A 15,388-nucleotide genomic window follows, 5' to 3' on the forward strand; every position below is an offset into this window, starting at 1 on the left:
CCAAAGCTTGACTGAAAGACAGCAGTCCCTTGAGGCCTTAAAACTAACTTGGCCAGTTGAGCCTGTGTAGTTGTTTCTAATGACAGTACATTAGTCATAGCCCAGTATACTGTATATAGTACAATATTAAGCCACTGCAGATTTCTTGGGGCTTACAGTTTCTTGGCTTTTAGCTACCCACTAAATGTACAGTAGGTTAAATAAAGATTTTAATCATTAAGAGTAGATTAAACCAAGATTTGAATTATTGAGTAGTACTTTATGGTCTTTTAAGGATTGATGGTCTTGCAATCTGTCAGTTGGAACAAAGTAGAAATTATAGGTGTGCTGTATACTGGATAATTGTCATGAATGTTATCTGTAGTAAATTTGAGTAAATAAGAAGCAGTTATTAAAAAAAATTGTTGAAGAATTTACACTACAAGTTTTCCAAAAGTACAACAAACCTTTGAGATCCAGACTTAACATGCTGAAATAATTGTACAAGGATATTTTCTTTAACTTTGTAGTCTACCTCAGGGGAAAAGGTTGAGCTCTGGTTAAAGCATTTTTATGTAGTTTAAATTTTGCATTGATTAAATGCAAAATTTAAAGGCGGGGGGAATTCCATTTGACTGCAGAAAATAATCTTGTGATTAATTGTTCTGTTGGTGATGTAATGGTTTTCCCATTTACAGTGGGAGCTAGACTCAATGTTTGTAGACAATGTTTTTAAGATTATTTTTAGAACATCATAATTGCTACTTGATCTGATAATGGTTTGTTATGAATATTTCTTCTGTATTGTATCTGGAATGTAATTGTTTAAGTATGGTATACTGTAGTTCAAATTCACAGTTTTTTGCCTACAGTATTTTTATCTTTTCATGTATTGTATCACTGATGTTGCATGTACTGTATTTTGTAGTTTTCAAATAGTGATACTATAGGTAGAAAACAGAATTTTTATTTGTATAGTAGAAATTTTGATTTTGTGACATTGTATTTGTTACTGGTTCAACGTGCTTTTTACTTTTGAACTTCTTGTCTCTTGCAGACGAATGGGGATAGATGATGAAGGCATCTCCAATTACCAATGAGTTTAATTCAAATTTAAGGGAGGTGTTGGACCAGGTAGTTGTAAATGAATTATCTTTGTTTTCAATATTTTTTACCTTTGTGACCGTGAAAAGAGAAACTAAGAGATTTTGTTTACTGGTTTTGTTTAACTATTGGGTAGGGTTTGTAGGTCAGGTTGATTTATATAACCGCTGTGAATGTAGTTTTGAACAAAAACTGATGTTTGGCTATCATTTATTATTGTACTGTACTTGAAGTGATGTAAGATATATGCAAACAATTTAGAGAAATTATGCGAGAAGTGTTCAGATGAAAGTTTCAAGAGAGGCTTAACTCCTGTACATTACTGTACTAGCATTGCTAGATTACCAGAAGTGTAATCATAAGTGATAGTGTAGCACTGTTTCTCTCTCTCTCTCTCTCTCTCTCTCTCTCTCTCTCTCTCTCTCTCTCTCTCTCTCAGATAACATGAAAAACTAGAAATTGGGAAATAGACATAACAAAACCCTAATTCTCTCAGTGTCATTCAAAATTAATTCTTGAATGGAACTAGATTTAATGACCAACTTCCAAAGCAGGCTTTCTTAAAAGAGATAAAATAATCAGCAAATATTAACATGATAAATCAGTACAGTACAAATAGGGAAATGGAAGACTATAATGCATTTGACTTGGAAGTACGATAATGTTGATAATACAGCCCCTTCAAAACATAGAATTGTAGAAAACGAGAGAAAGACATCCAAGATCAGAACACACCTCTAAGTGAACTTACCCCAGTAATTTGTCTTTGGTCGTAAAAGATGCACATCCATCCGTCCTGAAGAACCAAAAAAAAAATTGTACTCTGCACATATGACTAAATGTTCAAACAGCATCATTGACCGCCAAAACTAATATTGATTGATTAGCATTATACATGATTTACCTTAGCATATTCCGAGTATATCCAGATTTTTATAGTTGTTAAAAGTGAATTTGAACTGTTGGATACTGTATGTTAGGATTCAGTTTTTTTGAGCAAGTGAATTTGAACTTTTAAGTTTTGGTTACTTTGTATATTTTTGTTACTATGTTAGATTCAGTTTTTTTGAGCAAGTGTGGGGAAGGCTTTTCTGGGTTTTACAATTCCAATTTTAAGTTTTGATTAGAAGTTTGCATATATTTTTGGTTACTATGTTAGGATTCAGTTTTTTTGAGCAAGTGTGGGGAAGGCTTTTCTGGGTTTTACAATTCCAATTTTAAGTTTTGATTAGAAGTTTGCATATATTTTTGGTTACTAAGATAAATCCAGGTTGTTGATTAGATTTGGATAAAAGTGAGAAATGTAGATTGCTTTACAGTACTTCAATGGAAATTGCATTTCAAGAAAAACTGGCCACAGTTAAAGTTACATTTTGACTGGAAGGTGTAATACATGTGTTGTTATGAGTAGAAAATTTGCAGTATATTCAGTTCTCAAAAGGGAACATGTGAGACTGGTAGAAATATTTGAATATTGTTTTTTCAATGGTAAAACTGTTGGATTAGATAATGTAAGATTCTATCAAATGACTTGAGTTGAAGTGATGCTAGAAGTGCATATTTGGTTACTTCCTGAACCAGTAAGGAATATATTGTTGGGAGCCAAATGGATTGAAGTATCACCCTTAGTGATTCAGATGTACCTTGTTACTTGGCAACTGTATGGGAAGCCATGAACATAGTATGTGAATAATGTTAATTGTCTTTGCTTCTTCTTTTTCTTTTTTATTTTCAAGTTAAAATATTATGGTTAATTTCGATGTTTACAGCATGTTAGGTGAAGTATTTTTTAAAATGTTACTATTTTCTTCATCCAAAACAATTTTTTTTTAATGTTGACCTGTACCATTACCTGTTCCAGTATTCATTCAGTAAAGTGTTTAAAGGTTCTACATTTTCAGTTCACTTGTTTCCTGTGGTCAGTAAGATGAAATGCATTTTTGCATGCATCATAAATTTAAAAAGTTATGTGGTCTGTTATACTTGTATATTGTGAAATTACATCTTTGTGCAGAATCATTTTGCACTGATCATGGTAATGCAACTGGGCTGAAGATTCTTTGTTAGAATAGTTCAACCAAACCTCAGACTTTCAGTAATGCTGCTGTTTTGGTGAGAAGTACCTTTTAATGGTGTATAGGTTCACAGAGAATTTATACATCCTGTGTGCATTTAGTTTCATTGGTAAATGGCTTTTGATATACTTGAAGCTAGCTTTGATTATATTCAACCAGACCTCAGACTTTCAGTAATGCTGCTGTTTTGGTGAGAAATTCCTTTTAAGGGTGTATAGGTTCACAGAATTTATACATTTTGCATGCATTTAGTTGCATTGGTAAGTGGCTTTCGATATACTTGAAGCTAGCTTTGATTATATTAAGGTTGATAAGTAAAAATACCCATTTCAGGCTAAGGGATGGCGTCCTTTCATGCATTCTACTTTTAACCCATTCTTCTTGGTCTCTCATCACCCACCTGCAACTTTTCAAATAATTGCTCCAGTCTATGTTTTTGTTTTAAGAGCAAAGACCTGAGGACAGCACCAGAACTAAAAAATGACTTGGTGGTCTTTAAACTAAGATAACTTAGAAATGTTAGTATGGTATTACTGGTATTGCTGACATCCTTATTCCCCTGTGATTTTGTTCCATACTTGTGCAAATGAAAGTGTGTAAGTGGTAGTAACTGTGATATCTGTAAATAGGTTTTTGGCAACATTGAAGTTTTGATACCTTTGTATGGCTGTGTGCTTTCACATTTCTTGAATGCTGAATTATTTTTTTTAGTCTTTTTGCCTCAGGAGATCCCTTGAAACTGTGGGATTGCATTATCACTAGGTTGTAGATGTCAATAGCAATCCAGTTTTGTAGCATGTTAAATCAGGGTTAAAAACATTTAAATCTCATAAGTATTAAGCATTCATTTTGAGTACTTGAATGTTATTGTTTCTGTATGGTCTGTATGCTTAAATATTTTAAATTTTTTATCTTTTTATGCTTAAACATTTTCAAGTTTTAGCATATGTATAACTGTGTTTGCTCTAGAAATATTTACTGTTGCTATTTTTTTTTTAAGGCTTGACATCTTGTTTTAGAGTTCTGATTTTAATACAGTATTTACAGGGTACAAGACATTTGTTGATCTTAGGATAATTGCGTAACTTCTTTTTCGTAGCATTGCTTGGCGTATGGCAATGTGATATGAAATATCGTACCAAAATTCATTCAAGTTTCCTAGTAACAGGGATTCCCACAACCAAACCCACAAACTAAGAGATTAGATTCCTTTTTGGTCAGTACAGTTGTTTAAGGTTAATTTTATTGAAAAAGATTCATCAAAGTTGAGTGAAGGTAGCTTTTACCCATTGACATTAGTTATGACAAAAGCAGGGCTTACCAGCTTTGAAGTTTTGGTCCAGGTATCATTGTGATGCATCTGCTCATAGCCAGGTTGTTGCAGCTTGAAAAGCCTGTATCTCGAAACACAGCTTTTATAACATTTAACTTCATTCTACAATCAATTTCATTACATTTCACACACAAGTCCTAACCTGACCAAATGATAGTTGTGTACATATATTTGAGAGGGGTAGACTGGCAGATTTTTTCAGTAAGATTTATTTTTTTATATATATACCCTGTAAAGCCACGATATTCAAGAGAACATGTTAGTTCAAAGGATATTGCTGTACAGTGGGTTTGGTACATGGCCAAAGTTGATAGAATTTCCTTTTTTTATATTAGTAACCCACATCACAAGATGTGGTTGATCCCCTTGAATAGGCTTCTTTTATAATACACGAAGCATTAACATTGTAGTTGACATGAATATAAGTTCATATGTTTGCCACATGGCAGTGTTTAAATATTTTAATCAAAAGTCTTGATAATTTTTGGTAAAAAGTTTCTTTGAAAGAGCAAATTTGTATATAGTGTACATTACTAATATTTACTGATCTGTGAGTTTTCATACGATTTCCCTTGGATTTTTCCTTCATAAAGTAGTGAAATCTTGATATCGTCTTGAAGTTTACGCGGGTTTTAAGTTATTGGGTAAACCCATGTGTAGATGCTCAAGTGCACGTTGGCTGTACTGGGTGGTGTTTGTTTACACTTGTGCATCTGCCAGTGCTTGGAAGAGAGTTTGAGAATGATTTGGCTAGCAAATAGAGTGGTACTATCTTTCAACACTTGATGTATTAGTACAATGTGGTTATATAGAATGAGATTTTAAGATGAAAAAATACTAAACTTACTTAGTTTGTCAGAGTCCTTTCCAGTTTTTCAGGACATCATGGATTTCATTTTGTCTTCTGTTACAGTATCATTTCAAGTGAGGTAGCTGGTGTAGCTTTAGATTGTTCTTTTATCCATTGATACTCTTTATTAACAGGCAAAGAACAGTCTTTTACTAGTATGTTGCAGATGTTGAGAAGAGTTGAGGCCTGAGCTTTGCTGTTTAGAAAATTTCACCTCAAAGACCCAAATACAGTACCCAGCATCCTCTGTTGATTAAAAAAAAAAAAAAAAACATTCACACACCCAAGCAGAATAGTGTACAGTAATATGAATCTTTATTCAGACGCATAAATAATCTGGGGTATAAGCAAGAGCTCATTCTGTACTGACTTACATTTTTGGTTTATGGGTGATAATTCAGGCTCTCCAGACTACTAAAATATAATAAGAAGCAGCTTTTATTTTCATGGGATACAGGACGTATTTATTCAGCCCCACTTATTCATGCTTATTATGATAGAAAATTGTGCTGGCTTCATTGAAAGTTGGGAGTCAGCAGGAAACTTGTGTTACCTCTAGAAAAGTGCTAGGAGGAGAATTTGTTCTGTGATCATTTGCATATACTTCGGCAAAAGCATCATCTGCAAAGATTTTATCATTATGAAATGTAGTAGTTACTCAATAAATTTTAGTTTTCAGTGTTTTATGTGAATTGAAACATTTTCATAGAAAATCAGCAAGTATGAGGGGACTGATAGTTATTGAATGATAAGAGAAAGATGCAAAGCGTACATGAAGTGAGAATTGTAGAAGCAGTGACATTAAAGGGAAAAGAAGCAGCAGATTAAGTCTTTGTGTATAGTGTACTTCATATGAATTTGTCGTTACCAGACCACTGAATGTCCCGTGACAAAAAACTCGGTTCATTAAGTGCAGTATCACAATATTCACACTTTTCAAGTTCATGGCAAGTAGCAGCATACAAACCAGTGCTTTGATGTGCACATGACTGCTGATAGAACATTATTGTTCTCAAGGTACTACTGTTAAAGTAAACATCCAAATTTTTAGTTCCAGCCAGTGGTATGCATGTCCAACAGTAAATAACTGATCTGTACAAAATTCATACTTTGTTCTATTAATTTCGTTTAAGGTATTTTTTTTTTTACATTATCTATGTTCCAGTATCAGATCTTAAGTTTTGACCTCTATCTAAGGTTATTTTGGTAAAGTTGCTCCACAAATTTTCATATTTTTCTAGACATCTTTTCCAGTCTCACTGTTGTTGGTTTTAAAATTTTAAATGCTCCAGCTTTTCCTCAATGGCTTTTTTTTTTTTGTGCCCATCAGTCCTTATCCATTTTCCCCCCTTTCATTCATCATCCTAACAGTATCGTAACCTCCTTCACTGTGCAGTGAAATGTAATGTATTTTTCATGGTTAAGCTGCTGTTTTGTTTCTTATGTAAGGCATTTTTTACATGAAGTCTTGAAGATGGAGGTTTTTGGAGATCATTATTTAATGACATCAATCTTTCACTGGCATTCTTGTTTGTGATTGAGCTTCTATCACTGCCATTCCAGTTAGTGATTAAACTTTCCAGAGATTTTCATTATTCATCCATATGAGTAGGTTTCATCTAATGAATAATATGTTTCAAATTAATTTATTTAATTTTTAATACGTAAGATTTCTTGCCCCCTAGGGTCTTGGGATTTAAGAGAAGCACTTCTTTGCAGACCTTTGTAGTTCAAAGTTTTTTGTGATTTGGTTCCTTCAGATTGCATGGTAGTTAATACTTTTGATGTGGCCACAAAATTCATATGCACTGCTGTAACTACTTTCAAAGAAATCTAAATTATGTCTGGATACATTATCAAAAAATTACCACTTATTTGATATTAGTTTCTGTAATTGTGTATTTTAAGTACACCAGTAAGATTATAGGTAGCACATCAACAGCAAAATGTTCTGTTGCACTAACATTGCTTGGCTTAATAATGTTCAGATGTGTTGAGAGTATAATTTGAGTTGTTTGTGCATGCCTTACTTTGTATTGCTTGAGGTAAGACTCTCTCTCTCTCTCTCTCTCTCTCTCTCTCTCTCTCTCTCTCTCTCTCTCTCTCTCTCTCTCTCTCTCTCTCTCTCTCTCTCTCTCTCTCTCTCTCTCTGGTGTGTGGTACCTCTTTTAAGTTTGTTTGTTAAGAGCTATCAGATTTTGCCCAATTTATTTAGCTAAGGTACTAATTCTTTTTCTCATTGTATGGCAGCCTTCAATTTTTTATATACTTGTTCCACAGTAACTGAAATGAACATAGTATAGTTCATGTCGAAAGTAGGAAATTGATTTATAAAGTTTTCTGCCAAAAATTTGCAGGTAAATATTTCACTGAAAAGAAACTTGAATAACCTCATTAATGGAGGTACTGTGCCTCGCAGGATAGGAAAGGCCAAGAGCAAAACATGCATTACAGAGGACAAAGAATTTATGCTAGTTGTTTATCTTTGTCATAATAGCAAGTATTAAATTTTTATTGCTGCTCATTTTTAGCTTATAAGTGCACTTTGTCTTTTCAGGAATCAGCTGGTTGGGTCAGGTGTGGAGGGGTTGGAGGCAATCGGGAGACCCCTACCCTTACGCAAACGCAAATTTGGTCTCACAGAAGATTTTCATACTAAAAGACGAAATAGTGAAAGTCATACCAAGCCAACAACTTATAGTCATATCAGTTTAACTGCCGGCAGTATTGCTGCCGCTACAACTACGAAGAGACGCCGAGTTGACAGTAACGGTAGCAACAGTGAATCACAACACGCAGTAAGTGTTTGTTTAATCACTTCATTATTGGATTTGTGGGGGGAAGTGCTTAACTTGATTTTATTGTAATACTGTACTTCAAATGCAACTTTACTGATTTGGGTCATAAAATGATAAAACTCAAATATACACAGTACAGCCTCAAAGAACAGTAATTATTTCATGTACTTGTGTATCATCCAATCTTGTACCTCATGAGACCCTTGAAATTTAATCCCCAAAACCTGGTTTCATCACATACCTTGAATATCATGTGGGTTACATTTTAGGTAGATTACACTAGGCTCTGCTTAATTTGCAAGTTTCATTTTTAGTAGATTATACTATGCTTGTCTCATCTTTGTTAGCATCCATTGATAATGCTTGTTACAACTAGAGTTTGCTTTTGACTAATTAATAGGCCTAGAAACAAACTCATGTCAAGTTAAATGAGAACTGTCTTACATTGAACCAAGCTGACTAAACTTATGGACTGAGAGATAACTCCATACTCTGTTAAAATTAATAACCACTTAATGTTTCATGCAAAACAAGAAGTACTGATGATAGTTAGTGTAACTATTACACATTTATTAAGAGTTGTTACAGGTATCAATATGTTAAACTCGCTCATTCTGAGTGGTGTCTTTTATAAGCAAAAATAAAATAAATTTTTAATTCATCCTTCATGGAATGGAGAAATAGGTTAGAAAATAAAAACCAAACTGCAGTATACCATGTTAAAACTTAACACAGCTTAATCATATATGAAATGTCTTGGCTTCCCAATACTTTACCTTAAGAATCATTATCATGATTCCTTAACTTGTCAGTTATACCTCTTCCATGGACCTTGGAAAGTGGCATAACCCGTGGAACAATAAATGTGTAATAAAACTTACATAGTGTTTCAATTTAAATTTATTTATTTATTTACTTATTTATCATTTTTTTTTGTAGGTTAGTGTTGATTGTGGTGAGGAGAGCCCGGCAAGCAAGCGTCCGCGCAGGAGCAGTAACATAGAAAGCCGGAGTCCTTCAGCTGGCAGCCTGGCCACCAACGCTCCCACCACACCCACACGCAACCAGGGTAAGTTATGTTCATTAGGCTTGTTTGGATTGTGAAAATGCTGGAAAATCTTTAAAACCTTTGATAAGAAACATTTTTAATGAAAGTGGGGAAGTGTCTTTTTTTTTATACAAATATAAGTTGTTAGCTGCTGTATGAATCCTTCAGTATGGTTTCGACAGTTGGTTTACATAAGATGTTAGTATTTTAAGGCTCAAGTGATTGAGATGTGGTGGTATTGAATTTTTGCAAATTAATATTTCATAGGAGGTTACAGTTAGATTTTATTGTAGATTCATTTTCAGTTTAAGGCTATAGGTTAACTATTTCGTTGTGGTTTAGTCTCTCTCTCTCTCTCTCTCTCTCTCTCTCTGCAAGAGAAATAAAATTTCCTTTGACACGAGCTTAGTAATACTATCGAAGAAGAATTTGCTTGTTCCTTTACGTGGTTAGACACAGTGACTTAGTTTTACTTCATCTTATGCACTCCCACTTGAATTTCTATCCAGGTCCTTTTCAGTGATGTTCTGGTCCTTCTCAGTAGTTGTTTTTCTACTGCTTCTTTGTTTATTACAAGTGTGACTGCTGCTTTCCGAGTTTATAACATGCCCAAATCTTCAGTTTTTCAACTTAGAAGCTTTCCTGTCAGCATCTTTACCATTTCTAAGATATAGTACTTAACACTTCACTACAGCCATCAGTGTTAGCGTTTTGTATTATCACCATTTAAGTGTATTTTTTCCAAAGAACTCCTTTGTCTATTATATAATGAAATGCAGGTCTTACACATATAAATTATGGAACTGGATTTGCCAGTAATCCAGAAATCTATAACGAACTCCAGGTTTTATTCTAAAGCCTAAAACAAATTAATAATTTTATTTTTATCTTGGGTACTTTATTTAGAACAGGCTCAGTGCCAAAGGTAGAACAGGCTCAGTGCCAATAACCAGACAAGAACCAGTTGCTGCACATCATGCTAATGGTAAATATAACTCCCAAATAGGGATACAAAAACTCTGACCAACACTTTAACAGTTAGTTTTAATTAACCAAAAAGTTAAGTTACTTTGTGATTAAAAAAGTAATCCCCAAAAAATTGCCTTGAGGAATATAAAATGCACACACCTTTACATAAACAGTGTGCCTACATAACTTTTATTCCTAGAGAAAAAAGGGAAAGAAAGGTATAAGAGGTAGAAACCACATTTACCTGTGCACATCAAAGAAGGAAAAACAGAAGTGAACCTTAAAACTTTTTTTTTTTTTTTTTTTTTTTTTTTTTTTTTTTTTTTACAATCTCTCAGGAATTATAGTACATGCAAGGTTACGTGTGGCAAAGTTGAATAATGTAGGTAAAACTGGGCAGTCACCCTGTGGGATCTTGAGAGGTGTCCATGCACCAATGGGATCAAAAAACCTACACTAACGCTAAAAGTTCTCCTGATTACTGCAGGAGGTCAAGCGCTTGGTTAAGCATCCAGAAGAACAGCAAACAGCAGCTCAAAGGAACCAGGGGCAATACCAGCAAGAGGCACAACAAATGCACAGGTGCTTCTCAATAATAATGAAAGATGCAGGAACTGGAGCACAGGACTTCGAAGCTGAAAGAGCTGGGGAAAATAATAAATGACCACCTCTGTTAGGGAGCTGATACTCTCTCTACTGCCCAACCAAGCCCCTAGTGTAAAATGCAGGTGATGAGAAGAGAGCGAAAGTATAATTCATTATAAGGCAGCAAAACAAGTGAAGCACTGAAGAAGTGTAGTCTCCTCGATGAAAATGTAAAGAAAGGGAGCAGTGGTGAATAAATACCACTCCTCGATGAAAATGTAAAGAAAGAGCAGTGGTGAATAAATACTACAAATAATTATATATAGAACCTTGGCTGGGGATTAAAGATAAGTTCCAAGACAGCTTTGCTTGGCGTAACAAAAGCCTTATAAATTTATTTTTATGGAAAAGCCATGAACAAGATATTCAAAGCCATTATTACACTATAAATGTTATAACTCAGGCTGGCTGCTACTGCTTTTCACTTTAATGCCATCTTAATAGCAACTTCACAGACCATTGTATCATCAAGGTATCTGAAGTGCTACCCTCTTCACTACCATTCTGCATCATTACCTCTCAAGGGTTTAAAAATTCCCTTAATTAATGAGAATATTCTGGTTCAGTATCAGTGAAGCAAGTGGTTAACGTCTATTAGTGTATTGCATTACTATACCTCTTACTTCATTGTCCACATGGCCACTTTTGAGGGCAGGCATATTCCAATGCTTCACAGTGGCGTGATAGTACTGTTAAATGCACAAACAGTAGCTTCCAGGGACTCTCCCTCGCTGCCCTCCTCTGCAGCTTTTTTTTTTTTTTTTTTATTTCTATAATACACAGGTCTGTGCTGATCTTTTTTGGACTTATTGTACTCACTGATGTACTGTCCACTGACATCTCTTTGAATTTTTTATGATATATTACTATCAGTGATCAGTGAGTTAGTCTTTCAGATTGTATCTCAGTATTACTTATTAAATTGCTTGACTTGGTTATATTGTAAATGCTTATAAAGACAAATCCTTTGGGCCAGTCTTATGTTAGCGAAATAAATTAGCTCAGTGGTGTGGTGAAACTACTCAGTGTTGATGATGATGATAATCCTCAAGATCATGATGGATTACAAACCCTAAAGCTATAAATAGCTTTATTCCTTGCAACCCAGATCCTGATGCTCCAACTTAGAGACTTGAAAGAAAAAATCCCATTGTGCATGTGTCAGCCAACTCCATTGGATCACAGTGTGATGCTATTCTCATTCTTTATGTGCATCTGAGAGGAGCTTGATCATGCTGCCAGGCCTCCCAGGACCACTCAGTGTTTTATTTTTTCCTTTGTCATTCATAGAGGACCATTTTTCATTGTACACTTTTTGTGTGCCATTGTTAACTTGTGTGTGATGCCCAGTTTTTGGTGAGTCATTTACCTCTTTTTGACCTTACGGTCGGGACCTACTATATTACCTGTCGTGTTAATACAGGTTGACCATCACTAATCCGGCAATCAGTTGTCCGGAACAATCAGTAATCCGGCACAAATTTTGGCTAGAGTAATTTCCCGGGTCGCTGCGCTAACTCGCTCGCCGGCCGCTTCGATTTGGTGGCGCTCTGTGCTGCATCAACAAACTGGTAGCCTAGCCTACATTATACTGAACTGTATTCACATATTAACAGTGTTATACGAACATCAACATAACGAATGTGCATCTTTTTCATAGATCTTTTAACAAGTTATGCTTTACAGTACTACATTGTTTCCAATTGCGTGTATTCTCATATTGCTTTTGTATTATAAATTGCGATCAGTGTTTTGTTTTGGGAATGATATCGTGGTGTTTATTTCGCCGCACTTAACAAGTTCAAAGCGCTTTTCTTGCTTCTAGTTAGCGTAAATGAATATGGATACTTTATTTATTTGGGACACGGATATTTTTCGTTATACTAAGTGTTTTTAAGTCGAAATATAACTTAAATACGTTTCATTGTGAAATTAATTTAGCTATTTTTTTCGTTAATATATGACGTTCGCGAGAATCGCGGCTGGCCGTTTGGGGGCATGTTTGTTTTGTGTAAAATAATCAAGATTCCATTCGCTATTTTCTCTTGATTTCATCATAACATGAGCTTTACGTACTTATCTTTTATCAGCGTGAAAACAGTAGTAATTTGTATTCTTTCATGCCCAGTAGTTTTGATTAAAATGCATTCTCTCCAGTTCTATTTACGGTCGAGTTTCATCCATGTTGCCGATGCACGATAATTTATAGTCATTAGCAGCTTGAACATTGTTTTCTCAGCTTCAGCTACAACTTACAGCCTTAAGTTACTGTAGCAGTATATTTCCCTGCCGATCTTTTCTCCAAAGCGAATAAGGGTATAGTGTAAAAAATATATCAGTCCTATTGTACAGTACCTAACGTCAATTGTAACATAAATACGGCAATTGTGTATTATCGTACGATGGTTGAAATACAAGCAAAACAGTTGTTATCCAATATGATTATTAGCAAAACAACAGTTTCCCGTTCAGTTGTTTATGGCTGTACTCATTTACACAAGAGTATAACGTTACTAACAATACTTTTATCATTCTCTTTTACTTTTTTAACTAGCAGATGGAATAAAGAGATGGAGGAAAAGAAGTTATTCTATTGTAAGTTGGTCTCTCTCGCTGACTGATTGTACCTGCTGCCTGCGCCTGCGCGAATTCTAAACATATTTCCTAAATATTTTCGTACCGGTATTAATTGGTAACCCCATCGTAATTGTAAACTCGAAATATCGGAAGTCGAATTATCGTAACTCGAGCACTACCTGTATTTGATAATTGTCTTTTCTTTATTAACCAACTTGTACTGATTTATAGGATATTTTAATTCTAAGATGAGGTGCTTAGCTACTGGATTGCGTGTATTCTAGCCTAATAAATGGGTAATCCGGCAAAATGGCTAATCCGGCACCCTCCAGGTCCCAATGATGCCGGATTAGTGATGGTCAACCTGTATAAGTACTTCTCATTTCTTGTTTTCTGTGCTTTTGCTGTAAGATTGTGATTTTCTGTAAATTTCATTAGTTTGAGCTTTGAGATTTCTGTGGGCTGTGTAGAGGCAACTTCTTAACATGTTGCATAGCTCTTATCCTGGGGGCTTGTTTACTAGGTAATTTTTACATTTTTCCTTGTCACAGTAACTGGTGCTTCCATTCCCCTTGCTGTCTCTGATGTAATTTCATGATTTTATGTAAGAGAGTGTATTTGTTTCAATTTTCTTTGGATTTATTGTAATTGAATTTTGGTGTTATTCCCCTCATGATTGCCTTTGGGGCATTATTGTGTGTTAATAATGCCTCTTCTCCTCCCAGGCTTTTAGAAGTGTATAATATGCTCTGTGCCATATTTGAAGCAGACACATACGTAGTACTGTAAGAATCCTTCAGCTTGTATCTATGTGATGTCAGTGAATCCCTTGATGTTTACTTGCTTTGACATTACATCTCAGCATGCCATATATTTTCAGTTGGGAGGGATCTAGATCATTCCTCCTCTTCATGATGCTGTCTGATAATAGAGATGTATTTTTTGAACTACCAACTTTTATGCCTTTTGCACAGGTTGGGGTACTCTATTGGTTTGTTTGTTTCTTTGCAAATCCAATATCAGGGGAAGCACCTGTGGTATTGGCATTTGTTGCTGACTTTCTTACATAGGGAATTTCGCTTCTGGCAGCAGTGTCTATGTTTCCTTTTTAACTATCTTTTACTTGGTCCTCTTCCTCTGTTGTGATTCAGGCTATTTATGATTAGTGGGTTCGCAATAACAAATGATGTACTGTATGTATAATACCTTCATATACAAACAAAAATAAACAGCAGCTGTGGAGCTGTCTTCCTTTCTCTTTAAGAACTCGTACGCTTCTTCTCTCCTCTTCTGTTGTGATTCAGAGTGCCCTCTCATCCCCTTGCTCTTCAGATAGGAGACTACAGATAAATTAGAAAAGTATTTCTTTGCAGACTGGTGGAAGATGTTTTGTTTTCACATCTCTTGGGTTGGTGTATCTGGGTTCATTTTGTGTGGAATAAGGCTATTTATGATTATTGGATTTGTGTGACATGTTTTGTGATTTTTTATTTTTTCTCAAATTTTCTTGCAGTACTTTCTCCAGCATGCTACATCAGTTTTACTCTTTCATCCCACTGAAATGCACTCTCACTGTGTATGTTGCCGAGTTAGGTGACTACATGTGATTTATAATTTTTTTCTGTACTTGCCACATTGTCTAACTTTATGTAAGGGATAAACAACAATTTTAATTGAAACATAAATTGCTTAGACTAGAGGCTGTTACGAATCCAAAAACAAATTCACTTTGGGTAAGGTCAAGATCTCAAGGAATGAGGAAGAGTAGAAAATATTTATCCTAGCCATAATTTCATATTTTAGGAATTGGAACACAAAGGTTGTATTGGCTGAGAGGTTGTCATAAGTGGACTTAGCTCATTTAGGATATGGTTAGTTTTAAACTAAGAGAAAAATACCAAACCTGTCTGGGCTGTCACTTGGAAATACAGGTGTTGCAGTTTTAAAAGTTCAGACAAAGTGGGGGTTTGTTTGTGGCCCTTATATAATGACAGTTGGGTATGGTCTATA

At 34.9% G+C, this 15,388-nt stretch overlaps 1 protein-coding gene across 17 annotated transcripts in view; it reads left to right on the top strand.

The window, feature by feature from the left end:
- ctrip (E3 ubiquitin-protein ligase ctrip) overlaps positions 1 to 15,388 on the top strand; it is a 201,006-nt gene that overhangs the window by 46,531 nt on the left and 139,087 nt on the right. For 16 of the 17 annotated variants that reach the window (XM_067128935.1, XM_067128938.1, XM_067128937.1 and 13 more), the window contains exons 3-4: positions 7,899 to 8,139; positions 9,079 to 9,208. In XM_067128935.1, the coding sequence (XP_066985036.1) occupies positions 7,899 to 8,139; positions 9,079 to 9,208 (371 nt within the window). Of the gene's footprint in view, positions 1 to 1,036; positions 1,114 to 7,898; positions 8,140 to 9,078; positions 9,209 to 15,388 lie in introns of all 17 variants that reach the window. The other variant, XM_067128952.1, reaches the window with a different exon arrangement.

Source organism: Macrobrachium rosenbergii, chromosome 27, assembly GCF_040412425.1.
Source record: "Macrobrachium rosenbergii isolate ZJJX-2024 chromosome 27, ASM4041242v1, whole genome shotgun sequence".
NCBI lineage: Eukaryota > Metazoa > Arthropoda > Malacostraca > Decapoda > Palaemonidae > Macrobrachium > Macrobrachium rosenbergii.